The sequence below is a fragment of the Rhinolophus hipposideros genome (genome assembly GCF_964194185.1).
Source record: "Rhinolophus hipposideros genome assembly, chromosome: 26".
Taxonomy (NCBI): domain Eukaryota; kingdom Metazoa; phylum Chordata; class Mammalia; order Chiroptera; family Rhinolophidae; genus Rhinolophus; species Rhinolophus hipposideros.
Window position 1 is genome coordinate 15,675,247 of NC_138072.1, and position 27,244 is coordinate 15,702,490.

Below are 27,244 nucleotides of genomic sequence, written 5' to 3' on the forward strand. Positions count from 1 at the left end.
TTTAGAGAAGTTTGTTATTGCTGCTTTTTCCTTTGGAGAAACTTTATAAGAACAGCATCCATTTGTAGTCACTAATTCATCTCAAGTCTGTAGCGGCCTCTTCTGCTTTCTTCTAGATGGATTTTGTTCTGTTTTGTCCTAAGTTTCCATGCCCAGCCCTAACTGCTCCCCAAACTCCATCTGCTCATTCCTTCTTGGCTTGGGTATGTCTAACAGGCTATTTCAGATTTAACATAATGAAAACTGAACCATTGGACTTCCTCCCGATTACATGTAACAAACCCGTTCCTATCAAGGTGTTCTTTTGAAAAAATGTGTACACCAGCTTAATAAACAGTTTCCTTTGATGTGTGCAAGGACGATAGAGGGGTGCCCATGGGATGTTTTCTGGTCAGGGATTGGTGTCTGTGCTGTGAGCACCTGGAGCTGCCAGCGGGGCCTCTGTCCAGCCTTGGCCCACGGCATCAGCTTCTGGTTTTCAGCCCGAGAACCGTCATGCTGTGTCGTGCCCGGCCGTGCCCTCTAGAGCTCCTCTCTGGACCTGTGGAACTGGCTGCAGTGGGCAGAGGCCATCCAGCCTCCTGCTGCCTTTCTGTCCTGCATTGTGAATTGGGCCCCAAGGAGTCTGTCTCCTTGGCCACAGACCAGCGTGGTGTGGTTTCTCTTTCTCCGCGAATCGTGCAAAACCGCATGGTGCAGCAGCCTTCATCATCTTAGCAAACGGCAGCCGTAATTTTCTTGTTCAGGCCTTCACTCCAGCATTTTCCTTGAGTCTTTTCATTCCCCAGAAGCGGCCCTTCGAGCAAGCTGGGAGCCCGTCAGTAAATCTGTTGGCACTGCCGCCCCTTCTCCCCACGGCTGCTTTCAGCAGCTGAGCCACCATTGTCGCTTGCCTGGGCTGTTGCACTGGCCTCCTGACTGTCTCCTCTCCTTCCCCCCTTGTCTTTCTACAACCTGTTCTCTACACAACAGTCGGAGTGACCCTTTCAAAATAGAAATCAGATCCATTCACTCCTTGGCTCAGAATCAACCCAATGGCTTTGCATCTCATTCAGAATAAAATGCAAACATGGCTACCAGTTCCTGTATGATCTAGCTACCTCTCTGATCTTATATCTCACCTACTCTTCTTCTTACCTGCTCTGCTTTGGCCACACTTGCCTTCCGTCCTGCTGTTTCTCGGTACCCCAGGACGTCCCCACCTCAGCGCCTTTGGCTTGCTCTTTCTCCTCACCTGAGTCGTCATCACCTAGCGATGCACATGTTCATTCACACCGTTCCTTCACGTGTCCCCTGAAATGTCACCTTCTTCTAAGGAGCTTTCCTGAGCGCTTGGGCCTCTGTCTCTTTACCTTATTTCTTGCTGAGCATTTATCCACATGTGCCATTTTCTATCATTGAGTTTTATCTGTCTCTCCCACAAGAATGTAAGCTCCATTAAGGCAGGAACTTTGTCTTTTTCTTCACCGCTCTATATCCAACACCTGCCTGCGGCATTGATGTGTGGCCAGGACCTCGATGTTCTGATTAGAAGTCCAGTGTTCCTTCCATGATTCCGTATGGCCTTCTTTCCTAGGTTTTAGGGTGCTGAGCACAGTAACTGCCTCTTTTATTTCTTTTGCCTCATTCCCACGTAGGATGCATGACCATGCCATCTCCTCGGGGAGGGGTTCCAGGTGCCGAGTAAATGCTCTGGGCTGAATGAATGACTTCCTGTGTTCGTGGTGGTCTGTCAGCACTTGCGTCACAAACACACTCACGGTGCATTTCACTCTTTGTAGGATGAAAAGACACGTTGCTGTTACTCATCAGATACCCAGTGGCATTTGAAAATTGCAGACAGTATGAGTGAAACGTCTGCCATGGCAGGAGTCTGGTTCTCAATAAACAGATTATTTGTGTCCGGAATTTAGAACACTTTATATATCTGGGTAACTTTGTGGGAGAGGATTAGGACTGCAACTCACAGGCCCTGTGTAAGCCTAACATGTTTTACAGGATGTTGGTATTTCTATACTTAACCACCCGACATGCTGAAGGAAAGTGGGTCCCAGCCATGTCGTTTTGCAAATGACAGAGTGTCCAGAGTTGGCTTGGATCTTTCCAAAGCAAATACTACATTTTATTCTGAAACGTTTTGTTCTCTTGCCTATGAAGTTCCTTCGGTGACTCTGGTAATCCTGATTGTCCCCTTGTTTTCACAGGTGATCTGCAATTCGTTCACCATCTGTAATGCCGAGATGCAGGAAGTCGGCGTTGGCCTGTACCCTAGGTATGGCGGATGGTGTTTCGTTTACCGAAGAAACAACCTTAATTCTCACCCAGCTCCCCAGCCTTTTTGGAGGTGGTGAGAAAGGCTATTGCAGCAGTTCGTTCGAGAGCCAGGCTTGAAACCTAATGACGAATTACAAGAAAATTGGAAAATGTTAAGTGTAAAGAAAACAATTGTATAACCCCACATTATAGGCTGGGTATGCACAAAGCGGCAGACCTCAGACCTAAATTCTTGTTCTCAGGAACTTTGGGGTAGAAGTTGGGGATTCTGGGTGCTCATAAAGTCAGGATGAGATTTGGTTATTCCCCCACCCTTGCCCTGAGCCGAGTGAAGCACATGATTATTTCACCAGACTCACTGGAGTGTACCATAGTGTTCATTTTGTCCTTTGGCTCAGCGTTTTCTGAACCCCACTGCTCCAGGAGGCAAGAAAACTGTCAGGGTTTGGCCTTCTGAAGTGGCCTCTCTGGCTGTCACACAAGTGACCTTTACCATCGAGTGACTCCACAGTCACTCCTAGTTTCATTTTGTTTTCATGCCATTAAGGTCCAAATACAACTATCGTCTTTCTTATAATTAATTGTGAATCTGAGAATTTAGTTTCTTTTCTTACTCCTCACAAGTATCATAAACTGCAGGTCTATTGGTATTAGTCCCCAAAACGCAGTAACATGGGATGAATGGTTCAGCACATGAGCTCTGCGTTCAGATCACGTGGTTCAAATTCAGTCACCACTCAACTAGTCGTGTGTCCTTGGGCAAATCACTTAACTTCCGTGTGTCAATTTCTTCATCTGTAAATGATCCTCATAAGATTATCATGATGATTAAATTTGATAAACATGCTCAGGTGCTAAGAAAGAACGTCATACGTAGTCATTGCTCGGTTACAGTGATTCTAACTTATCAAATATGGTGGCAGCTTAAATCCATTGCCTTTTATCCCATGGTAATAACAGGACTGGGCCGCAGCCCAGAATGCATCAGGATCTAGTTAGCAAGACCACCTGAGCTTTCTATTTAAGAGGAAGTGCTCCTAATTATTCTGCAATGTAGCTGTGGATGTTCGAGCAGAGGTGGCAGCTCCCCCGAAGGAGCTGAGCAAATGAGATCCTGTATGCGAAAGGTCAGTGGTGTCTTGGCCACAGCGATTGCTCAGAGATGATTTCTTCACAAGTGAGTGAGATTTTTCCCCCCAGCTTCATGTTGGGTTGCCTTACTGCCTGGCATCTAATAAGATAATTACCTTCCCACACCGACCCCCAAAATGGACTCAGAAAATTTTTTATGAACAACGTCCCCAATTAGCCTCCATCTTGGGGAACATTTCAGTTCATCTGAAGTGGGCTAGTGACATTTGTGTGAATACCCCCAGCGGACTCAATCCCTGGTGCGCTGTAAGCCTGAGAAGTGCCCCTCTGCCCAAGCTGAAGTGTCTTTTGTCCATTGTATTCATTAAATTTAGATGTTTGATTATGCCTACTGAGCCATGATGCTCTCTCTTTTCTTGTTCTTTCCTCCAGCATGTCTTTACTCAATCACAGCTGTGACCCCAACTGTTCGATTGTGTTCAACGGGCCCCACCTCTTACTGCGTGCAGTCCGAGACATCGAGGCTGGGGAGGAGGTAAGAAACCCATGTTTCCCACTCCTTTTCCATCAAAGACCCTCTCAGCATGGCCCTTCCCTAAAATTAATTGTTCCCTAGGGACAGCTTTTCGTTGTCCTTCTGCCAAGGAGAATATTCATAATGCCTCTATGCAGTGACTGATTTACCCATCATTACTTCTCCCAGATTATCGATGGGCTTTTTATTTTAATCACCATTTTTCTGGATGCTGACAGTTCCTATTGTATGTGTATGAGAGAGGGGTGTGTGTGTGACAGAATGTATGTGTTTTGTGTACATGACAGTTCAGTGACCTCTCACATTTCTGCAAGTGGTCACCCTTCTATGGGCAGGGAGGGAAGGCCAGCTTGTGAATGAGATCCCAAGGCAACTGATCACATTTTGAAGGTGACTCGTATTTACCTTTGTATTAAGAAAGCAAACAAGCTTTATTTTTTTGGGTTGTCAGTGCACCTTTACAAACCTGTCAGCATTTCTGGGTGATTATTCAAGCAAACATGTGAAGGGAATAGAGGACAGAGAGCATGACCTCCAGCAGTGACTGGGCCTTGACCTTTCCAGGTTTGCATACTGCCAAGCCAGCCTCATGTGATGAGGAACCTTCTCAGAAGTCCAGGGTCTCACAGGGCAGCTGCAGGTGGGCTGCTCCAAAGCTGCTGACCCCGAGCCTGCACAGCATTTGCACAATTACTACCCTGAATTCTGGGTTACAGATTTTACACTTCTTAGAACGCAGTTGCCTTCTACCTTCCACTTTGCTAAAGTAGATTATTTTTTGCAATGAAACAGAGTATCATAAGCTTTTATTGCATTTATGCAGCACTCAGCCAATAAAACCTAAAGTCAGAGCTACCATATTTTATGTAGAGAAGGATTTGGCATTGATAAGACTCTCTCCAAACTGATTTTCAACTGAATAAGCTATCACTTGTACAGGACTAGGTACATGGGATATCTGTCAACAATATTGGGGAACTTTGATTTGTTTTTTTCTGGGGGCCTATGTGACTTCAGGGCCATATGTGACTTCAAAGGGAACCACTGTCCACCTTCAGTAGCATTAGTTTGGGAGCTGAGGGTTGGCTGCTGCTGTCATGAATGATCATGATGATGGTGATGACAATATTTTATTAAATTAAAAAAAAAACAAGTAACTTGATAAGCCAACAGAAAAGCTGTTAGAAACAACTGGAGTTTTCAGAAACAACAAAGAAATTGTCTTAAGTCTTGTGTTCTATGTTTGGCTAGATGTGATTCTCCTTGGTGATTTTCATTTAGTTGAAAACACACCTTGTCTTTTGGTGCTTATTTCACTTTTTCACATCCTTCTCTTTTCATCTCTGGAGCAACAAACAAAACCTTCCTCTCACCTGACACAAAATAGTTCCGCTGGCAACAGGCCCTACAGATGCTGGTGTTTTCCCCGACGGTACTTGTCAAAACAATTTCTCGGCAAAGAGAGGATTCTCCCCCTCAGTCCTACTTCTACAAGCTTGTTCAGAAAATGGTTTTTTCCCTACCATTACATGTGTCTTGGTGCGTGACGCTTTCTCTGCTGCGTTGTCCCTGCTCCCTCTGCCGACTGTTTTTACCTGTCTTAAATGTTATCCACCCCTCAGGGCCTTTCAAACACCATCTCTTCTGTAAAGCTTTTCTTGGTTTTCCAGAGTTAAGGAATCTCTTTCTCTCTGAGCACTCCCTGATCATGATGGTTCATATTCCGATGGCATTTATCCGGGCTCTTTTGCTGACTTCTCTGTTCAGCTACAAGCTTCCTGAGGATAGGCAGGTGTGTCTGACTTCTGAGTCTCCTTTAGCACCAAGCACTGTACTTGCACCCAGGAGGCGTTCAATAACGATTTTCTGAACTTACTTCCTCTTAAATTGAGTGTACTGGCCAGCAGTGATTCTCCTTGGGGGCTCTGCTGGCATTCTCGATGGAACAGCTGTTCCTCGTGTAGGACTGTCACCTCACTGGTGATCCTGGTCCCTGCTCATTCAATGAGTGCAGCCACCCCAACACCTAAAATGATCCTGCACAGTTCAAACCAGCCCCCCGGGGCAGAGGGACTGGAGAGGAGCAGCCATGACCAAAGGCTTTTAAGGTTGAATAAGGGGGTGATTCCTTCGTATCATGTAAACATTTGCTTTAGTTCAATTGGATACGGAAGTAAGTTTAGAAATTTGGGTTATTTCACAGCATCAACTTTGCATTTTAGCTTTATTGCTCATGAGGGCACCTCCAGTTTTAATATGTGCTATTCGGGATGGAAGTACCAGAACGCAGGCTCCGTGAGGGAAGACCACCGTGCCTATAATACCGTAGATCTGCAGTCTGTATTTGTTGGGTGAATGAGACTTGCTCAGTACAAAACCAGAGGTAGAATAGACTCTGCCTCCAATTTGAAACTACCAATGATCCTCCGGTGTGTCTTAAGGACCCTGGAAAGAAAGTCACATGAAAGCCAGCCCATTGCCAGGGTAAGATGGGGACATTTCAAACCGTAGACAATGAGGGCTGGAAAATTTCATGGGGTTCCACGATAACAGAAGTCACCATGGAAATTTCCTACCCTTTGTTTCTCTTCACGAGCACCCTTTGGACCACTTTTGGACCATTTCCCTTTAAACCAGCACCATTTATAATACTTTGCTATTTACGGATTTTCATTGTAATGCCTAGTTGTTGCATACGTTGTGAGTTTGTTTTGCTTTGTTGTTATTGATGGTTTTTTGGGTATTTTTTTTCTTCCTTTTTTTGGTTTTGGGTTTCTTGTCTGCTCCTACAGAGAGATGTTTATATTATGGTTTAAGTCATGGCTCACATGCTGGGTTGCTGATGGCTGCCTCTTCAGAGTTTTGCTAAGCTACAAAATGTATATTGTCATCTCACAGTCTCCAAAAACATAAATCAAGGAAGAAAGCTGGACAGCGCAGGCCACCCTCATGAGAATTCCTGGGAGGAAGAGGTCATAGCAGTTACAAACAATGCCACTAGCTGCCAGCGTTCTTTGGAGCCATGTCAGTTGGGAGAAATGTGATTTGCATAAATTGAGCTTATCTGTAGCCCTAATGTCAGCTTTAATCTAGTGTTTAGGGCTTAGGGTAGTCTGTTTCTCTTCTCAGCCATCTTCACTGATTTGCTAAATCATTTAGCAAACTCACTGCACCCTCACTGCAGTCCTGTAGTGAGGTGGACGTTGGGAATACAAAGGTGAGTAAGACTCAGCCTTGCCTTCCGGAAGTCAAGGTATCACTGAGGAAATGGACACAGAACAGAAAACAGTAATAGAATATGAGAAGTACAGTATATGAATGTGCACGGACTTTATAGAAGCTCAGAGCAGGGACAGCCAGGCGGTGGGAAGGGGTAAAGGTGAGGTGGGCTGGGAGTGCTCAAAGAAGCTTCCGGAGAAGTGACTCCCAGACTCCTAAAGCACCCATAGAGGTAACGTTGGCGAGGATGGGAAAGGCATGCTAGACAAAGACACTGAGGCCAGAGATGGAATGGTGACTGCAAGGAGCAGGAAGTGGTTCACATCAGTAGACTGAAGAATTCAGGTGTGACCAGCAGATGAGGGAATGTGCAGAGACCTGACCCAGAACCCATGGGGGCCTTAGTAAGGAACTCGGTTCCTCTGAAGTTTCCGTAACAGTGCCTGCTGCATAGGGGCACTCAGTAAAGATGTGTGGAAGGGCGGGGGTCAGGCCTTAGGAATGTCAGTGAAGGGTTTAACTAGAGGAACTAACTGCGTGATCAGATTTTCTGTGTGTAGGCAAGGTTGGGAGGAGGGTCAGGCTGATGCAGTAATCCAGGCTAGAAGTGATGATGGCGGAATTCAGGGGGGAATTCAGGTAGTGGCTTGTGATGGGGGATCTGGAGGGTCTAGTATTCAGAAGCTAAAATTAGCAGGATTTGATAATTGACTGGCTATGAGGATGTAACAGAGAAAAGAAACAAGAATAACACTCGGGTTTGACTTTTAAAAGAAGTGAGATTTTTTTCAAAGTCTTTTTTCAGTTCAGAACCAGTATTAGTATAAAAAATTCATAATTGTGACAAGTAATTCCAGAAATGAAAACAAAATCTATCTTTAATTTGGTCTTATTAGCCACTCAGTGGTACATAATTAAAAGATGGGCTTCACGGAGAAAGGGTTCATTTTGCCTTGAGATTTTCAAGTAAGCAATATATTCAATATCCAGCAAATATATTTCATGATATTACTCCTATGTTGGAAATGATTTATTGCATTTTTCATAAGAGCTGTACTGAAATGCAAAGCAGTGGTCAGTGGCATTAATATTTTAATGCGATTTTGTTCTATTCCATTAAAGCGTCCACTGATCAATGGCAGAGTTTCATATATATGTTCCCGCTAAATGAGCCCTACATTTAGTGAGCAGATTCTCTATTAAAGTTGGTGAATCAGTGAGTCTTTAATAAAGGTTTTCATCTTTGGATGATAAAATGATTTAGCTGTCATTACCAGTTAGTAACCTGGCTATGCGTTTTTTGCCCCCAAGTAACATGAATAAAGATGTTTTGGCTATTGAGAGTTCCAGCTTTTGATACATTGCATTTTGGGAACTTCAATGTCATGAAACAAAAAGGAGGATGGGGCAGTCTTCATTGGAAGAGGTGTAGCTGAGCCACGCCTGAAAGATGAGAGAGTTCTGAATAAGCCAAGAGTGGAGGAAGGGCACTGGCTAGTTAAGGCAGAGCTGCACGGTACACATGGCATCGTGTGCATTGTTTTGGGGGTGAAGCAATGTGAATAATTGTGAGAGTATAGGGTGGACAGAGGGGTGTTAGGACCAAAAAGGCAGGCAGAAAAGCAGATGGAGATCCTTATGCCTTTATCCCATAGGCAGTGAGAAACCACCAGAATCTTCATGTGGAGAAATGACACAATGATATGTGAGCTGTAGTAAGAGCTCTCTCAAAGCAGTTTAGAAGATGAAAGGTAGACTGAAGGCAGCAGGGAGGCCCGTTAGAAAGCCATTGCTTAGTTCAGCTAATGGTGACAAGCAGTTACAGGACGGCGAGGGAGGCTGTTTATTGGGGTTAAATGAAATCACTAGTCTCCTGTTTCCCATTCACTGCCTGGCATGATCACTCGTGAGTTAAGCCTTGGGTTGGTCAAGCGTGTTTTTCTAGTGTGGCAGGCTCCAGGTTCACTGGCTTCACATTACATTGGCAGGGATCACCCAATAATTATTGCCAATGGATCTGATCTGCTAGCTGGGGCTGGTGACTAAGAGCCATTGGGCTGGGTTGAGAGTTAGGGTCCTAGAGTTAACCCAAGAGGGAACATAGATCAGCTCATTTTACCATGAAGGCCCCGAGAGCCTGAAGATAGAAAATCAGTGTATATGCTGCCCCAAGCTTACTACTAGGCTGTTAGAAAAAGTATGTTTAGATATTGGTTGTTTGCAATTTGGGATGTAGTGTTCTCTGTACACAGAGGAACTTGCCTGATGTGGTGGCCCTTTGCACCACCTCAGACCCGGCCCTGGCTGCAGATCCTGAAGCAAAAGAAAGACTTAGGGTGTTAAAAAGTAGCTGTGGTCTCAGCTGAAGGAGCCCATTTGTCACCAAACGTTGCTTAGCACGGGCTTGAGTATCTCAGGTTTGGTGGTGCTGCGGCAGCTCCTTTAGCAGCTAGCCTCCCCTGTAGCCCCCCAGAAGTATGAGAAGAGCTGTGTTATTATAGGAAGAGTCTCAGCCTTAATCAGAGGTGTGGGTGCAAACCAGAGATTGATCCAAGGCCTCGGCTGGTTTTCACCATATTGTGCCACCTCTCTAGGTGAGTGCCCGGCACATAGTAATGTCATTGTCAGCATTTCTTAAGGCTGGGTCCTCTTGCGTCTGTGTGTGGAGTGGCATGTTATGGTTGCCTAACACGTGAAGGATATGGAGAGCCCCCTAGCCAGATGAGGCAGTGCCTTCCATTGTCCTGGAGACGGCTGTGCTGGATTTGACAGCTCTGGCCAGACCAAGCCTTCTTCCCTGACTGCTTTCATGACTGACTGCTTTCATGAAGCTCTCCCGAAGCTGCATTTTCTGTCAGAGGATGGCTTCCTGTGCTAGGCCATGCCTTCAAACAAGTGAAGTCATGCTGTGTGGCCCTGAGATGCTTTTTTTTTAAGCCTAAGAAAAAAACACATGGAGTTTTTCGCTCTAGGGAGATTTTGTCATCTCCCTCAGTGGGTAAAATCCTGCTTTCCTCCTCTCCTATAAAATGCCCTTCTTCTCCTACTGCCTATAATTACTTCCTACATGTAAAAGCAAATTACTTCCTACATGTAAAAGCAAATAAAGAAGTCATTTATACAGTACATCACAACCGATATATGTTACAGAATGAGGAAAACTAGAGAAGGATAAGGGAGTTAGGGCCGGGGTGGAAAAAGGTTATTTTAAATAAGGTCGTCAGATTAGACCTGAGTGAGAAAGTGAGATTCGATGGAAACTCCGAGGAAATGAGGGAGGCCACCTTAGCAGATCTGGGGGAAGGACAGAGAAAGCATCCAGTGCACAGGCCTTGAGGTGGGGTGTAGGCGAATGCAGGAGGAGGCCCGGCTGGCCGGAGCGCAGAGAGGGGATGAGCTCAGGGAGCTGGGCTGGGCGACGTGAAGCCACTGCTGCTCTTACTACTCGTTACGAAGGACAATTTCTTTTCCTAATCCACTGCAGACTAATATTTTTGTGAAATTTAATGAATGGATTACTAGAAAAATGACATTTAAAAAAACGACGAAAGTGAAATCCCACTGTTTTATTATTACAGTCACAGAAAGTTTGTAATATCAAGTTACTATAAAGTTTCTAAATGTCAACTTTTCATTTCTTTACTTATTTCCTAGTAGACTAGTAGCCTGAGGGGCTAGCAGCTGCCCGGGAACCCCACTTTGAGTGGTGGGACTCCGTGGTAAGGACGTGACCTTTACTCTAAGCAGTGGGGAGCTGTGGGAGCATCGCAAACAGAGGGAAGATCTGCTCCCGCTTCCATTTTCTGAGCATCGTCCAGAGGATGGAGAGCAAGAGCCCAGGGAGAAGCAGGGAGACCCGTTGTGACACTTGCATTTTACAGGCAACAGATGACAGTGGTTGAGAGCAGGATGGTAGCATCAGAAAAGGTAGAAAGCACTTGGTTCGGGATGAGTTTTTAAGGTTGAGTGCACAGAATTTCCTGGTGGATTGGATGGGGGATGTGAAAGAGAGAGAAGTTTAGGACCACTCTGAGGTTTCAGGTTGGATAACAGAAGATGAATCACTGTCAACTGAGATTGGGAAGGCTCCGACTGAGGTGGAGTGGGCTGGGAGGAAATCAGGAACTTGATGTTGTGCATTTTCTATTAGACTTTCAGTACTAGGAGACCTAGTCAAGTGAGAAATGTGTAAACCTCATGATGTTACCCAAAGACATGTATCTTGAAGTGGAATCTTAGGGCTGGAGAGATACCTGAGGGGTCCCTGAAGTGTGCCCTCTGACCTATGACATTTCACCACCCAAGGCAGGCTGTAGTTACTGTATTTGAAAGGGTCCAAGGAAGTCAATTTAAGAGCCTCCATTCATGATTGCATTCTGACATTAAATTCTCCATCTTTGGAAATTATTCCCTCCCCCCTTTTTCCTGTTGTAATCGAGTCGCAAGTAAGAGAACAGTCTCCTAATTATAAAGATATCAAATCTGGTTGATCCTAAATTCTATGAAGCATCTATAAAATCGATTAGGATTTAAGAGCAATCTGACCATATCATCTGCCACCCATTTGGTTGCCAGGATTATTTTAGCTTCTCTGATTACCAATGGTTATAGATTTTATTACCAAACCTTAGTAACACCGAACCTATAACAGCTCTCGATACTTTACCATCTAGTGAATAAAAGGTAAGGTGTAAGTGTCTAGAGCTAATGAGCCCAGTTCTTTAAATATACTATACATATGTGCTCACCAAGTAACAAAGTCTGGAAGGTCATGGATTAAAAATTTTACATGTGATTATTTGGTTGAAGACCCTGTGAGCAGTGTCTTCTCTCTCATTAGTTTTGGTGTGTATAAAACATGTTTTACTTTAATCATTAGCAATAGTAATAGCCACTTGTTACACGTGGCCCTGCTTCTCTCTGGCCCCACAGCTCACCATCTGCTACCTGGACATGCTAATGACCAGCGAGGAGCGCCGGAAACAGCTGCGGGACCAGTACTGCTTTGAATGTGACTGTTTCCGATGCCAAACCCAGGACAAGGTACGTTGTGTGGAACCAGCTTGAGCTGCCTCCCAGGTGCTATCCCAATGATCTTTCAGAGAACTGTTTTTATTTCATCCATCCCAAAGTGGGTGACTCTCAGTGCACAGCAGGAAGCAGAAGTAATTCAATAATGCCTAGTGCTGCAGGTATTTTTTTGGCTGGAATTTCTCTCACCAACCAAGCACTAAAAGGTTTAGTCTCAGGTGAGGTTTCATGGAGCTTGGAGTCTAGAGAGGCTGTAGGCATTAAACATGTAATTCAAAAGATGTGGAAGGCCAGAGTGCTGTTAGAGCACGTAATAAGGGGGTTAAGTGACATTGTCCTTGGTGACAGCTATTGCTCAGTGATAAACATACCAAGTTGTATCTAGTTTTTTCATTTCCTTAAATCTTTTTCTGTAAGCCTTTTGGCTTCAACACTTTTATCAGATAGCGATCACTTCTCTAGCAACTTTTATTCTCTGAGAAAGAAAGAAGAGCCAAAATAAATGTCATAAAGATAATGAATGAGCTTTTCTCATATTACTCATGCTTTCCTCACACCGAACCTGTTTACTTTTAGTGCATACAGAATCAGGTTATCTGATGGAGTCTTACTTTTGTAGAGTGTTTTACATTTGTTGGAATTCTTTTGTGATCATTATCTCATTTGAACTCAATAATTATCAATGAGGAAACAACTGAAGTTCAGAGAGACACTTCTGGGATAGGAAGAAGGAAAAAGTGGCAGAACCAAGTCTCACACCCAGACTTTTTGACTAAATCTAGTGCTTCTTCCACTATGTCACAGCTACCTGTGCCCTCTGGTGCCAACATTGTAGAGAGAGGTTATTCGTTTCACTGCATGAGGAAGGACCATGAGCTCATTCCAATGGTGTAGGAATCCGTGAACATTAGTTTTGCATTAAAGTAACTTTTAGAAATAGGTGAATTAAATGGGAAAACTTAGATCGACTGCTAACAGCTTTGCAAGATTCAGTCAGTCTACTTTAGTGTTAGCCTTTTACCACTCACAAGCATAACAGGAATGAAAGGGGATCCCCTGGGATTTTTCCGCAGACTCTAATCTGGAATGGCAGGCAGCAAGCTAGCTTTCCACCCACATCCTTGGTTGGGACTTGGAAAGCTTTTGGATGTAGTGCCTCTTACATGACATCATTATGGCAGACCCTCAAAAATTTTGTGAATAAGTGCTTATATTTTATTAAAATTGGGGTCATGTTCACTTTTGCTTTATTGTTATAGCTGAAATCTGGCTAGCATATCTATTAGCAAATAAAAGATAACCCTACTAAAACTGACTCTAATAGGTGCAGTGTGTTTCTCATGAATCCTGGAGAAGCATTCCAAGACAGGAGCTATTTCTCATAGATCTCAACACAGCCAGAATCCTTCTATCTTCTCTCTGACCTATCCCGGGCATGTGCTTTTGTCCTATGGTCCCAGGATGATAGCTGCCCACTCCCACTCAGTGTGTCCAAGCTCTAGACATGACAAGAAGAGGTAATAAAAAGCAAAGAGCAGAGGGAAACCCTCCTAGGGATGCCCACCTACATCTTGTTGTTCCACACTGTGTCACATGATCCCCTTTGGCTGTGAAAGAGGTGAGGAATTGCTGTTTAGCTTTTCAGCCTTTGTATTGGAGGAAGATGAGGGAGAAGAAGGTGGTGAATGGCTTTTGGTTAGGTGATCTGGTGTCCACCATATCCATTGAAACCATTATTTTCCTCCTTTGAGCTAAAAGTTTGTTTAATATTTTATTAGGATTCTTCAGAGAAAGAGAACCAACAGGATGTGTGACGTGTGTGTGTGTGTGTGTGTGTATACAGCCTTATTACCATATATATGTACATATATATATATATATACATATATACATACGTACATATATATGTATATGGAGAGAGACAGAGACAGAGAGAGAGAGAGAGAGAGAGAGAGAGAGAGAAATTGATTTATTATAAGGATTTGGTTCATGTGATTGTGGGGGCCAAGAAGTCCCAAATCTGCGGTCAATAAACGGAGGACCCAGGAGAGTTAATGGTGTAGTTCCAGTCTGACCCGGGAAAAGCCAGTGTTTCAATCCGAGTCTGAAGGCGGGAAAACAGCGATGTCCCAACTGGAAGGCAGTTAGGCAGGAGGAGTTCCCTGTCACTTGTGGGAGTGTCAGCCTTTTGTTCTATTTAGGCCTTTCACTGATTGGGTGAGGCCCACCACGGGGGAGGATAATCAGCTTTACTCCGTCTACTGATTCGAATGTTAATCTCATGCAGAAGCACCTTCACACACATACCCAGAATAATGTGGAAGCAAGTATTTGGGCTCCCTGTGTCCCAGTCAAGTTGACACATAACATTAATCACAAACGCCGTGTTAGAGATAGGCCAAACGGTATAATCAGAAAGTACTTGATTACTCTGATAGATTGTAGTCATTCAGTACCTAACAAACTGAGTGGTCTTGGGTAAGTCATCCAGCCTTTGTGATTTGTTACGTCATCTGTAATACAAGGGACTCCTATAACTCAGTAGCAAAAAAAAAAAATCTTATTAAAACCTGGGCAAAAGATCTGAGTAGATATTTTACCAAAGAAGACACACAGATGGCCAACAGGTACGTGAAAAGATGCTCAACATCACTAATGATCACAGAACTGCAAATCAAAACTACCATGAGGTATCACCTCACACCTGTTAGCAGGGCTATGATCAAAAAGATAAGAAGTAACAAGTGTTGGTGAGAATGTGGATAAAAGGGAACCCTCGTACACTGTTGGTGGGATTGCAAATTGGTGCAGCCACTGTGGAAAATGTATGGAGGCGCCTCAGAAAATGAAAACTAGAACTACCATATGACCCAGCAAGTCCACTTGTGGCTATTTATTGGAAGAAAATGACAACACTAACTCAGAAAGATATCTGCATTCCCATGTTCATTGCAGCATTGTTTACAATAGCGAAGACATGGAAGCCACCTAAGTGCTCATCGATGAATAAATGGATGAAGAAGATGAGACAGACAGTTGACCCTCAAACAACATGGGGCGTTAGGGCTGCCAACCCACTGCGCAGTCGAAAATCCCCGTGTAACTTTTGACTCCCCCAAAACTTACCTACTAATAACCTCCTGTTGACCCGCAGCCTTGCTGATAAACAGTTGATTAACACATATTTTGTATGTTATGTTATGTGTAGCATATATGATATTCTTACAATAAAGTAAGCTAGAGAAAAGAAAATGTTAAGAAAATCATAAGGAAAAGACTATACCTTTACAGTATTTATTGAAAAAAAATCTGCGTATAAGTGGACCCACACAGATCAAACCCATGTTGTTCAATGGTCAGCAGAGTGTATGTGTGTGTGTGTGATATTATTCAGCCATTTAAAAAAAGGAAATCTTGCCATTTGCAATAATGTGAATGGACCTTGAGTGCATTATGCTAATTGAGCCAGACAGGAAAGAGAAATACTTATGTGATACAAAGGTCTTAGGTGAGATGGTCTGAAGGCCACTGAAAAGCTCTACTCTCATGTTTCTCTGAAATGTTTCCTAGGGGAAGTGAGTAAGGTATTTATTTCGATGAGAATGTAGACTTGGTTTCAATTAGTTCACCAGTTAGATTTTCAAATTTCTAATTATATGAAAATTTTATTCTGTGTGGTAATATAAACATCTCTCCTGAAATCTCTATGCTGTTGATTTGCTCTGAAAATATAATAGAGGTAAATTCAATTTAGCACATTCCCAAAAGATCAGAAATTCAAAATTAGTTCAGTCAAAATTGAATTTACTTCAATTCCTAGATTTCAAGTTTTTAGACTTATTTTTCTGCTTTTCTTGGAGCCTAGAAAAATCATCTTAACAGGTTTCAGCATCAAGCAATGTTTATTACCGGCCTACATCTGCATGTTACTGGACTCCCATGCTGTCATGTTTCAGGAAGGCAAGAGGTCTTTTAATAGTGGGTGAAATTTGCATGCATGGAGTTACTTGTCATTTGTAATCAACAGCAGCTTAATTTGGGGAAGAAATAAAATTTACGTTTTGAAGGAGGTTTTGTGATGATTTGGCTTCTCCTGTGGCTTTCCCAAGTCAAAAGCCAAGGAAACAGAAGCAGAACAGACCAAGTGGAATTGGTTGTTGCCATAAATTTGTGGATAGTACATAGCGTGTTTCCTTAGATTTCACGTTTTATTACAAAAAACAAAACAAAGCTGTATTTACTTGCCATGACACTTTTTCTTTCCTAAAGCCTGTTACCTTTGATCCTTCTTTTAAAACACAGGGTCTGAAGTATTTAGCATTATCTTTAGTCTTTAGGGTAAATTTCAAACTCTTAGCATTCAGTGTCCTCCAAAATCATGACCCCACAATCCAACTACCTTTTTTTTCTCTTCTCTTTTTTTCTTTTCTTTTTTTTTTCTCTCTTTGCTCTTCTCTACTTTTTCAACTTGTGTTATCTCCCACCCAAACGATTCTGAAGTGGCTTACAGGTGCACATGCACACATATTCACATGTATATTGTACAACAGCAATCAATTTCGTATTGATTTGTGAATTAAGAGTGACAAGAAATAAGATGAAAGCAGGTCAGTACCCAGAATGCATACCATGTGATCCTATAGAGTGACAAGAAATAAAGCACAAATTTACTCTAAATTTCCCAGCAGCCAAAGCTAACAGACTGATTTTTTACACACATGTTCCTGAGCTGAAGTATAGTTTTTCCTGGCATTGACGCCTGAGGCACTCACGAGGGTCCCATTGAGAATGAATGGTCAGCATTCTTATCAGAACTCCACAATAATTTAAATACCTGATTTTTATAATATTCCTCAACGTGGCTGCTTGACAAAATTTCAAGTTATAACTTAACGAAAGAAGTAATAAGAAGGGTGAAAAATTATGTAATTGAGGTTCTTGTCTCTTTGATGGTTTACTTCATTCCAAGAATAACATGTGGACTGTATAGAAGAAAGCCAGGGCTGCATATCCTTCAGGTAATCTTTTGTGATTTCAATATTTTATTTTAATTCTTATTAAAGTGGTACCTGTATGCACTTTGAAAAGTCAAAGTACTGGGACCCACTTGAAAACATTAGCATACTTTCCTTCTGCTCCCGCCCAAGACCCACTCCTCAAAAGCCAAACCCTTTCAGCTCTCGGCATTTATTCCATGTTTCCAGAAACTAAAGCTCCCTTAAGTCATGTCCCAAGGATGTTTCTTGCCATCCGGTTGGTTTAGTAACTATTTTTTATTTCCAGGATCTCAAATTCGCTTTTTTCCCCATATCACCTGGTTTCTGTTTTATTTCTAACTATTTCTGTTTCATACCTTCTTATTCACTTCTGATACATGCCACTCTGTGATTTACCTGTTTTCGAGCATCCTAATCATACTTGTTTGAAGTCTGGGTAAGTCAGTGCCATAGGTTATTTTACTGGAGTGAAATCATGCACCAGTTATTGATTTTTGTTGGTTATCTTTCTTAGTGTTACATCTCACTCAGTGTGTTTTAGAATGTTGTCTGGCAGGCTTATGTTTTCGGTCATTTTGGTGTTGGGCCTTTCTCTCCTCATGTGCTCATCCCCTCTGCCTCGTAGCTTTGTACTTGCCTCTCCCAGACCCGTCAGGCCCCAGTTCAGAACCAGAACTCGATGGCCTTTGGATTGTTGTACCACAATATGGAGAGGTTACTGCACGTCCGGTTACTTAGGTGATGGGCACGTTGGCTCTGTACCTGGTCCACCGCCCCCTAGAAATAGTTCGTTCACAGGAACAGGTCATGAACCCTGTATTTTTAGCCTCTTTATAAACGAGAGAGCGTCACCTCATCCTCTGGCTTTCAGCTTTAAAGTTGACTCTACTCACCTTTCTTATGTGAAACATTTTTAGTCCCTCATAACCATTGGAACTGAACTCATTCCTGCTTCCAGACCTGAGGCCCTAGCCTCCACTTCACTTAATGCCTTGCATTTCTGTTCTATTTTTGGTCCAGGGAGATGTTTATCTTGTTCTTGACTTAGTAAAGCTATTTTTGGTTTCTTTTTCTATTTTACTTGTCATTACTGTGGATTTGGAGTGGAGGGGAGCAGTTCAAAGTCTGAACTTCCAACGTCTGGATTGGAAGTCTGTTGTTTGTTTGCCAAGTCCACAGGTAGGAATTCACATCTTTGGAGGCAAAGGAAAATGTGAGGACAAACAATGATCTAATTCTCCTGAGCGCTTCCAGGCATGTGCACACCTTCTGCCCAGCCCCCGCCTGTCTGTGGCACAGGGAATCCATGTCTTTTATCATCGGGCCTTCTGTGGAGAGAGAGAGTTGAGTCCACTCATTCTGAACACAATTTAAGAAGTGGCTCTGTAGGTATGGGGGTGGGGGGTGGGGGGGGAGCCCTAATAAGCTTCTCATTCCCTGATGCTACAATTATAAGACCACTTCCTCTCCTTTTCTTCTGTTGAAACAAAGCAATGTTACTTCTTTGGTGATTATTCCCATTTCTTTTCAGAGATCCTCGTTTGGAACATGGAATTCCCTGGCTTTGGGCCCTTTGGAGGCCCTCTGTGAGCTAGGGAGCCCTGACGCAGCCCCGCATCCTATGAGGAAAGGGCTCGGGCTGGGTCTGTGTGGCAGCTGCCTGGGTTCCCACGTGTGCTGCTCCTCAGCTAGACTGTTCCGAGACCTATGCTCTGTGGGGGAAGGAGGCAGGGCTGAGCCGAAGGAAGAAAGGCACGCCAGAGTTAGAGCTGTATGTAGTATGCAAAGGAAATGAGTTCTTTGCCCAAGAAAAAGTTTTTATGGTAACCCGAGTCTGTTTGAAATGTGAGCAATTGCTTAAAGGTCGTTAGTGAACCAAGAGTTTTTCTGCTGCCTTCCCGTTTTGCTAAATTAATTGTAAGCAGAAATGCCTGATGGCGGGATGATGAGCCCAACCCGCTCTATCAAAGGAGAAGGTTTTTCCTGTTTCGAGAGTTTCTGTCATAACCGAATTACCTTATCTTAGGGAAGATTAGGGAGATTTGGCAGAGGATTGAAGAACTGTAGTGTGTGGTGTGTGGTGTGTGTGTGGGGTGTGTGTGGGGTGTGTGTATGCATGGTGTGTGCGTGTGGGGTGTGCATGTGGTGAGTGTGCGTGTGTGGCGTATGTGGGGTGTGTGTGTGCATCTGTGGTGTGTGTGTGCGTATGTGGTGTGTGTGTGTATGTGGTGTGTGTGTGTGCATATGTAGTATGTGTGTGTATATGGTGTGTGTGTGTGTGTGTATGTGTGTGATAGTTTCTAAGCAGTCCAAACGGAACATCACTGCGTGTTACCTGCGTGTTACCTAACAGCCAGAGGATGGTTTCCCTGGAGTGAATGCAGAGCTGTCTGTCGTTAATGTTAAAGTGAGGGGAGGAATTTGTTGACTTCATAAGCACATAGTCCCGTTGGCAGAGTTACCGTGAAATGCCGGGGAGGCTTCCGGGCACGGTGCTCTGGGCCACAGAGTCGGCTAGGAAATAAACAGTGAATCTGCGGTGCTTCCACACTCCTGCACCCAGAGAACAGCCAGCTGTGCTCCCCAAGCCTCCTCCTGGCACTCTGGTTTGTCCAAAAGTCCACCCCAGGGGTACGAAGAGGACCTTTCGTTTGTGGTAACATGAATTCCATCTCACAACCTTTCCCGTCCTTGCACTGTAATTCTTTTCTTCTGGCTTTTGGTCTATGAGAAGCTCTAGCTCAGGGAACCGCTTCTGTGGTGGCAGCTACTATGACGCAGAAGTATGTCTTCCTTTGGACCAGGCACAGGCCCAATACATGGCACAGTGTTCGAGAAGCATTGTGGACGTAGGCGCTCTTCCTCAGGGAACATTAGAGATGACGGTGACCTCACTGTGACATGGTACTCTGCTCGGTGTTTGCACGCCTCATCTCATCTCGTCTCCACGACCTGATGAGAGCGGGGGCTTGCTCTTATCCCAATTTTGCAGATGAGGTAGCTGGAGTTTTCAACTTCAGAGGCTGTATTTTTAACCACTCCACTGTGCTGTCTCTGTGTTTACAAGTAACAGATATACTTTCCCTAGCTTTTAAATGTTGAAGTGTAATTTGCATTCACTAAAATTTGATATTTTTAGTGTGCAGTCTGCAGCCACCACCATTCCCGAGATATAGAACAGACCCGTCACCCCTCATTCCCTCATAACGCTTTGTCGTCAACCCCTAACCCCCACTTCTAGGCCCCACTAAGCCCTGATCTGCTTTCTCTCACTATAGCTTTACCTTTTTCAGAAAGTCATATAAATTGATTTAAACAGCCATTTGATTCTGTCTTCTTTTGCTTAGCATAATGCACTTGACATTCAGCCATGTTATTTTTACATGCATGTACAAATACATAATCTCAGTATTTGGTTCCCTTTTGTTGCCAAACAGTATTCTATTATGTGTCTGTCCCATAGTTTGTTTAGCCATTCATCAACTGAAAGACATCTGGATTCTTTTCCAGTTCGGGGTGGTTATCAATAAAGCCACTGTAAACATTACCATACAGGTTTTTGTGTGAATATAAATTTTCATTTGGGTAAATACCTAGGAGTAGGATTGCTGGGTTGTATGGTAAATGTATGTTTAACTTTATAAGCCAGACTCTTTCCCAGGGAGCTGTACCATTTTCAGTCCCCACCAACAATGAATAAGCGTTCCAGCTTACTCGCCTCCTTATCACCACTTGATTTTGTCAGTTTTGCTTTTGTTTTCATTTTTAATCATTCCCGTAGATGTGTAGTGATATCACATTGGTGTTTCAATTTGCATTCCATTCATGGCTAATGAAGTGTTTTTTTCATGTGCTTATTTGCTATCTGTATTTTATTTAGTGATGCATTGACTCAAATATTTTGCCTATTTTGAAAATGAGCTATTTTCTTCATATTGAGTTTTGAGAGTTCTTTATTCTATATACGTACCAGTCTTTTATCAGGTATGTATTTCATAAATATTTTTTCTCAGTCTGCAACTTGTCTTTTCATTCTCTTGACAGAGTCTTTTGAAGAGCAGAAGTTTTCAATTTTGGTGTAGTGCACTTTTTAATATTTTTCTTTTATGGAGCAGTCTTTTGATGCCCTATCTAAGAAATCTTTGCCTAATCCAAGAGAATAAAGATTTTTCTTCTATGTTTTATGTTAGAAGTTTTATAGTTTTAGGTTTTACATTTAAGTCTTTGATCCATTTTGAGTTAATTTTTTTGTATGGTACAAAGTTCATTTTTTTTGCATGTGGGTGTCCCATTATGCTAGTACCACTTGTTGAATCCACATCTTATTTAAGGCAGTAGGATATAGTAGAAAGAGTACAGAATTAGGTACAGAAGTTGGATTCTAGTCCTGGAGCATCTGCTTGTAACAGCGGTGACCCAGCCAGAGAGATCCAGTCTGAGTGATGGGTAACAGAGCAGCTGATACAGGGGAGAGAGCACGTGCTTTGGTGTCAGGCATCCCTGGGTTCTGCTGCTTACTACCCATTTCACACCGGCAAGTTTCCCCCGTCTTAGTCTAGTTTTCTCTTCTGTAAAATGAGAATAATCTATAGCTGGCACTGCTGCTTTGAGGTTCAATTAGATGATGTAAGTATAGCTTCGGAAATGGTAGACACTCAGTAATGGCAGCCATTATTGTTATTGAATGACTTGAGGAAATCATCTATATGGAAAGTTCCAGGAATTTTAGTCTCCTCGGTTCCCATCAGTTGCTGACCAGGGGCCCTATTGCTCACATAATCTTCTTTGTAGCTTTTTAAGTTTTCTTGCTCCAACTTTTGGTCATCTCTTCTTTCCTCCCCTTTAGTGTTCTTGGTGCCCACGATGTGGTTCCAGTAGTCATTGTGTTGGGGTGGTTGGTGCTTTTCACTCTTGTGTTCTCCTTGGCAGAACCCCCTCCCTGGCCTGGACCCTCCCTCCTGAGAAGTGAGCTACCCTTTGTCCAGATTGGGGGTTCTATCACTGCCCTTCATCATTGCTCATGTTGTCCTGTTTGAATCCATCGTTCTGACGTTGCTCACACCGAGGGTTGTATGGAGGCGGGGAGGGCATACTAGGGAAGGGGCTTTCAGGCTCAGTAAGACAGCATGAGTGGCATTGCACAAACATGCCAGGTCATTTCTCCTCTTCTCCCCAGATCCCTGGACAAAATACATGTCATCCCGGACTCTCTCTTTCCTCAAGTTCTCTCAAGTTCCAAATGAGGTGATGCCTCTTTTAGGGTTTGCCGCTTTGGAACTATTTTCCTTTTCTGCACAAGACCACACTTGGAATCTTTTGCTCACAACAAAACACAGACAGTGAAACACCAAGGCTTCCCTTGCCATTTAGTCCTTGTTCATCACAGTGTGGGGAGTGCCCCCCATACGGCCTCAGCCTGAAGCCTAACAAATGCTTCTTCCATGGCCATGACAATTTCAGGGCTCCAAGCTGGCTGGAGATCAGCTCACCCTGCAGTGAGAGTGGGCAGCGGAGATCTCTGCCGAAAGCCTTCGGTGACAAGAGGAAGGATGTCCAGAAGTCAGGACTAGGAAGATGGGGTATTCTAATCCCCTTAATTATCCTACTTGGTGTAAAAAATAAGGATACATTCATAAATAACTTTTGTTTATTTTACTTGCAAAACACATGTCCCCCTTATCTGTTTGCTGGGCCCAACAGTGAACTTGAAGGCTGCCATTTTTGGGCCACCATACCTGCTCCAAACTCTTAAAATATGGCATGCTTGATTTCACAGACTTTGGATTCCTACAGCTCTCTGCCCCACAAACTTCCACTAACGCCTCACTGTTGGAATATGGGAAGCAGCCATCTTGATAGTGAATTCCATGCTAACTCTTTGGGGAACACTAGTCGTCCGGTCATAGGCAGCCCCCTGCAGGGGCATTGTCTCCTTGGAGGCATGAAGCTAGGGAACTGGTGCCATTGGAGAGAGCCCAGAGAATCTATCGTGCAGCTCCTTGAATGGGATATGGTGTCTATAACATGTTTCCACATTTCATAGTCTCTGTGCTGAAAAGTAGCTGTTGGGCTCCAGGTAAATATGGCAGATGAGCGATGCGTTTGTTCACACTCTCTCCCCAAAACCTGTTGAATGCTGGTCGAATTGGGCTCTTCCTGTGTGCTGTTGATCGCATACCTGTAGAACCTAAAAGGTGGACAGGAGAGAGCATACTTTTTACTTAGATCCATGAACAGATACCACCGAGGCTAAGTATTTTTTAAGAAGGAGCCAGTTAAATTTGAATAGCTGGAAGAAACATTAGGTATTGAAAACAGTAGGCGTCTGGTTCAATACAGAGAAGAGAAATGACTTGGACCACTCGCTAATTGAGTGACATTGGAATGTCAGGCCCAGAAAATCCAGGTATCCTCATTCCGGGGCAATGTTCTGTTGATGAGGTACCATGAGTAGTGTACCTGTCTGTGGAGGCAGAGGTAAACAGGTAAAGATAAAAGAGGAAGTTGGTCTGGAAGATCCCCTTTGACTGTTTTTCCCAAAAAAGCACTTCCATTTGTTTATTCCTCATTTTCAAGTGCTTAATATATTATCTTTATCCAATTTCTCTAACCCTTTGGATAATAGGACTATAGCAATAAAACCAGAGGATGTGTATACATTTTAGATTGGTTTTACCACTGGGTCATTTAGCACATTTCAATGATAATGTTTGTCCAAGCCCCTGGACCGATCTTCACTAATGCTTCCACCTAGGAGGATGAGACTAGGTCCATCTAGTAAGAAGAGACTAAACCGTAAACTACTGGGGGCGTCCAAGAGCCCTGACTCACACCGCCCAACAAGCACTGTGATCGGAGCAAGTGTCTCCAGTTTCTGGCCTGAGCATTCACCCTCAGGATGCCAGGCGCCTCCTGGCACCCAGGACGTACGTGGACCCCAAGTCTCCCTTTTTGGCTTATTACTCATCTACAATTCCCACTTGCCTCCAGTTTTTCAGCAAACCTGCTTGAATGTTTCCTTCCCTTCCTCTTTTTCCACCTTTCTTCCTTTCTTCCTCAAGTATTTAACTATGGGAATCCTTCCTGCACATGGTTTAGATTCTAGTGTGGAGACAGCCACCAGCTACACAGTTCAGTTCTGTGTGATGGTTCCCTTCATGTTTGAAATGCAGTGGGAACAGAGGAAGAAAATTATTCCCCTAGTCAGTCAGGGAAGAGCTCACAGAGGAGACCTTAGGCCTGAGATATAAAGGCTGTATACGAGTATGGACAGGCGTTCTCAGTGAGACAGGTTCAGAGGTTGTGTTTCCGAGTGGGGAACACACCCTGTGACATATTCCAGGGGGTTGGAGAGTATAGTGTATCAGGGAACTGTGTATGTTTCAGTGTTCCTGGAGGATAGAGGCTGGTAGGGTTAGTGACGGGGCCAACAGGTGAGGTGTGCCAGGCAAAGAGTATGGATTTTCATCATGGAGGGATGAGAAGCCATGGAAGAAAGGGAGGGTTGGCTTTTGAACAACAGCAGCCTAAAGAATAAAATGGCATGTGTAGAACCAAAAGTCAGAAACTATTCCACAAGGAAGGCGAGTCAAAAATTCTAAAACAAGACAGGAAATTGGCATGGTTTTCACAGCATTACATCCAGAAGAAGGGTTTGATGGGAGCTGCTTTTCTGTATCTGTGATGGCAGCCTTTCGCCCTCCGCCACAAAGAATGAGATGTTATTGGGTCCAATTAATACCTGGGGATATGGCAAATGGCTTGTTTCAAATACTCATCTGTTTACAGACTGTTTCTGGGTGCTTCAATTAAAGATTAGAATGTTTACCATTCGTACTGAGTATTAATTGCTGAGGAGAGGGTGTGCTGGTTCTCTGAACTAACTATACTTCTCAGTAATTAGGATAAGTTATTGCTTCTGTTGCAGTCATTAGCAAATATTTTGTTTTCTTTCCTTTTAACCTTTATTGCAAAGTCATTTTCAGACCCTGGGAACTCTCAAAAGTAAAGAGAGACGTGGGCTTTCTCTGTCTCTTGTTTTGATATGTAAATTTAATCCTGGAATTATTAAAGCATTGATAATGCTTTCCTGTCTATAAAGTTAAATTTGAAAGCTGCAGCGAAAAGCCCATAAAAACAGCTGTCTCTGCATTTGTCATTAAACCCCCTCTATGCAATAAATTTACTTATCCTCAATTTAGAATCATCTTGCTAGCTTCAGAATTTAGTCAATCTTGGCGTTTTTTCAGTACCTTCTTATGCTAATTTCTTTATTTATTGTGTCTCTTAAAATGGAACACATAAAGCAGCAGCCAATTAATAAATTACGTTTTCTACAACTGGAATAAAAACATGTTAATTATTTCTAAACAATTAGGCAGCGTTCAACATGGGGGAGTTCCTCCCTCCACGGAGATCACAAACAACCTCCACAGATGAGAAGGATTACCCAAGTCTGATATCTCAGTGAATATCTACGTTTCACAACTACTTCCTGTTATGAATAAGGTCAATTAAAATAACTGTAAAAATGTTGAATACTAACCTCCGCAGTTTCCTGCCAACGCCTTTCCACTCAGCAAAAACCCAGAGCTGTGTGCTTCGTCAGTTTTTTTCTGAAGGTGCAGTTCACTGTGTCCGACAGCCCCATGACTTAAAACGGGTCCGGGAAAACCTCTCGAGTGCTCGGAGAAGCACCAGAGAAAAATAAGACTCATAAGGGAAGATGAAGGGAATGGGGACGTCAGCCTGTAAGAGAAGAGGGTGCAGTAATCCAGGCCAGGTGACCTGCACCTTTTAGTCTTCACTGAAGTGGGGTAAATAGACTTAAGCTGCAGGTATGTAGATTAGCTGTACTGACCTTCAGAACGTTTTCTTTTAAGGACTTGGTGGCATTTCCTCTGTGAAAGTCTTTCCCATCTGTCTGAATTCCCAAGAAGCTTCCTCTTCGTTTGTCCTCAGGTTCTGGAATCCTTCAACTTGGATAAATCCTTGGATTAAGTGAGATACTTTGGGATGAAAAGAAAATCACACATTCTACCATTAAAAATTTTTTTTACCCTATAAGGTTAGATTTTTTTTTTTTAATTACCCACTCTGGGTTTGGGCCATTTTTACCTTTATCTGTTGATTCCTGACAGAGGATCAGCAAGCATTTGCTGAGTACCTGCTACGTACGCAAAGGACTGAAAGAAGACCCTGTTTACGGAAGCTCCCAGAAAAGCAAGCCCAAAACAGGGAAATGTGAGAAAAGGAAATGTGAGAAAACCTACTAGGTTTGTGCCTAAATCCTTAACAATATTGGGCCCATCTACATGGCATGATATTCTGTTAGTCTCCATGGAGATAAAGGCTGCTTTCCACTGTAGGACAGGGACGTACAGAGATAGTGAATGGTCAGAAAGAAGTAAGGCTTCTTCCCAGGTCCTTTAGCATGATTCCCCCAAAAGAAACACATTATTATACAGGAAATAAGGTTTACTTCTTGACTTCAGTCCTAATACTTGTTTGTTTTGTGTTCTGTTCTGTGTTTTAAGCAACATCAAGTGGCAAAGAGAAAAGTGAGGAGGGGCGTAAAAATGAAAGAAATATGGCAGACTGTTTTGTTCTTCACCCCCAAATAAGTGGAAAATAGCAAAATTATTACAGGGTGTTTTGGGTTTCAGACTTGGGCGGTTTCAAGGCTTGAATAAGATACTCCTATCACGTTTATTTAGTATGCCCCTCTCTCTTAGTGCAAGGAGCCTACTGTAGATGTTATCTGGACTTTTCCAAGGTAATCTAATACCACTATATAGTTTCGAAAAAATAAACTGTTTCCATAACACTATTGGTTTAGTATCTAGTTACCAAGGGTACACTCAGGGAAGAGCAGAAGGATTTTTAATATGAATAGCAGAGCTTCAAGGGATTGTTTATATCCTTTTCGCATTTGTCATTTCAGACCATAAAGATGGAATAGGCAGGTTGAAATGTAAAATCACTAATATCATCAATTAGGCGCAATTACTGGCTATGTCTCGGTTTCTTTCTTCTAACAATGAGAGTGCAGGGCCGTCGCAATTAGAGAAGCACAGCCTACCCTTTCTATACAGTG

At 43.2% G+C, this 27,244-nt stretch overlaps 1 protein-coding gene across 1 annotated transcript in view; it reads left to right on the forward strand.

Annotated features, from left to right (window-relative positions):
- SMYD3 (SET and MYND domain containing 3) overlaps positions 1-27,244 on the forward strand; it is a 556,176-nt gene that overhangs the window by 419,141 nt on the left and 109,791 nt on the right. The window contains exons 6-8 of the mRNA XM_081039479.1: positions 2,205-2,272; positions 3,799-3,901; positions 12,053-12,163. Of these exons, the coding sequence (XP_080895605.1) occupies positions 2,205-2,272; positions 3,799-3,901; positions 12,053-12,163 (282 nt within the window). The remainder of the gene's footprint in view (positions 1-2,204; positions 2,273-3,798; positions 3,902-12,052; positions 12,164-27,244) is intronic.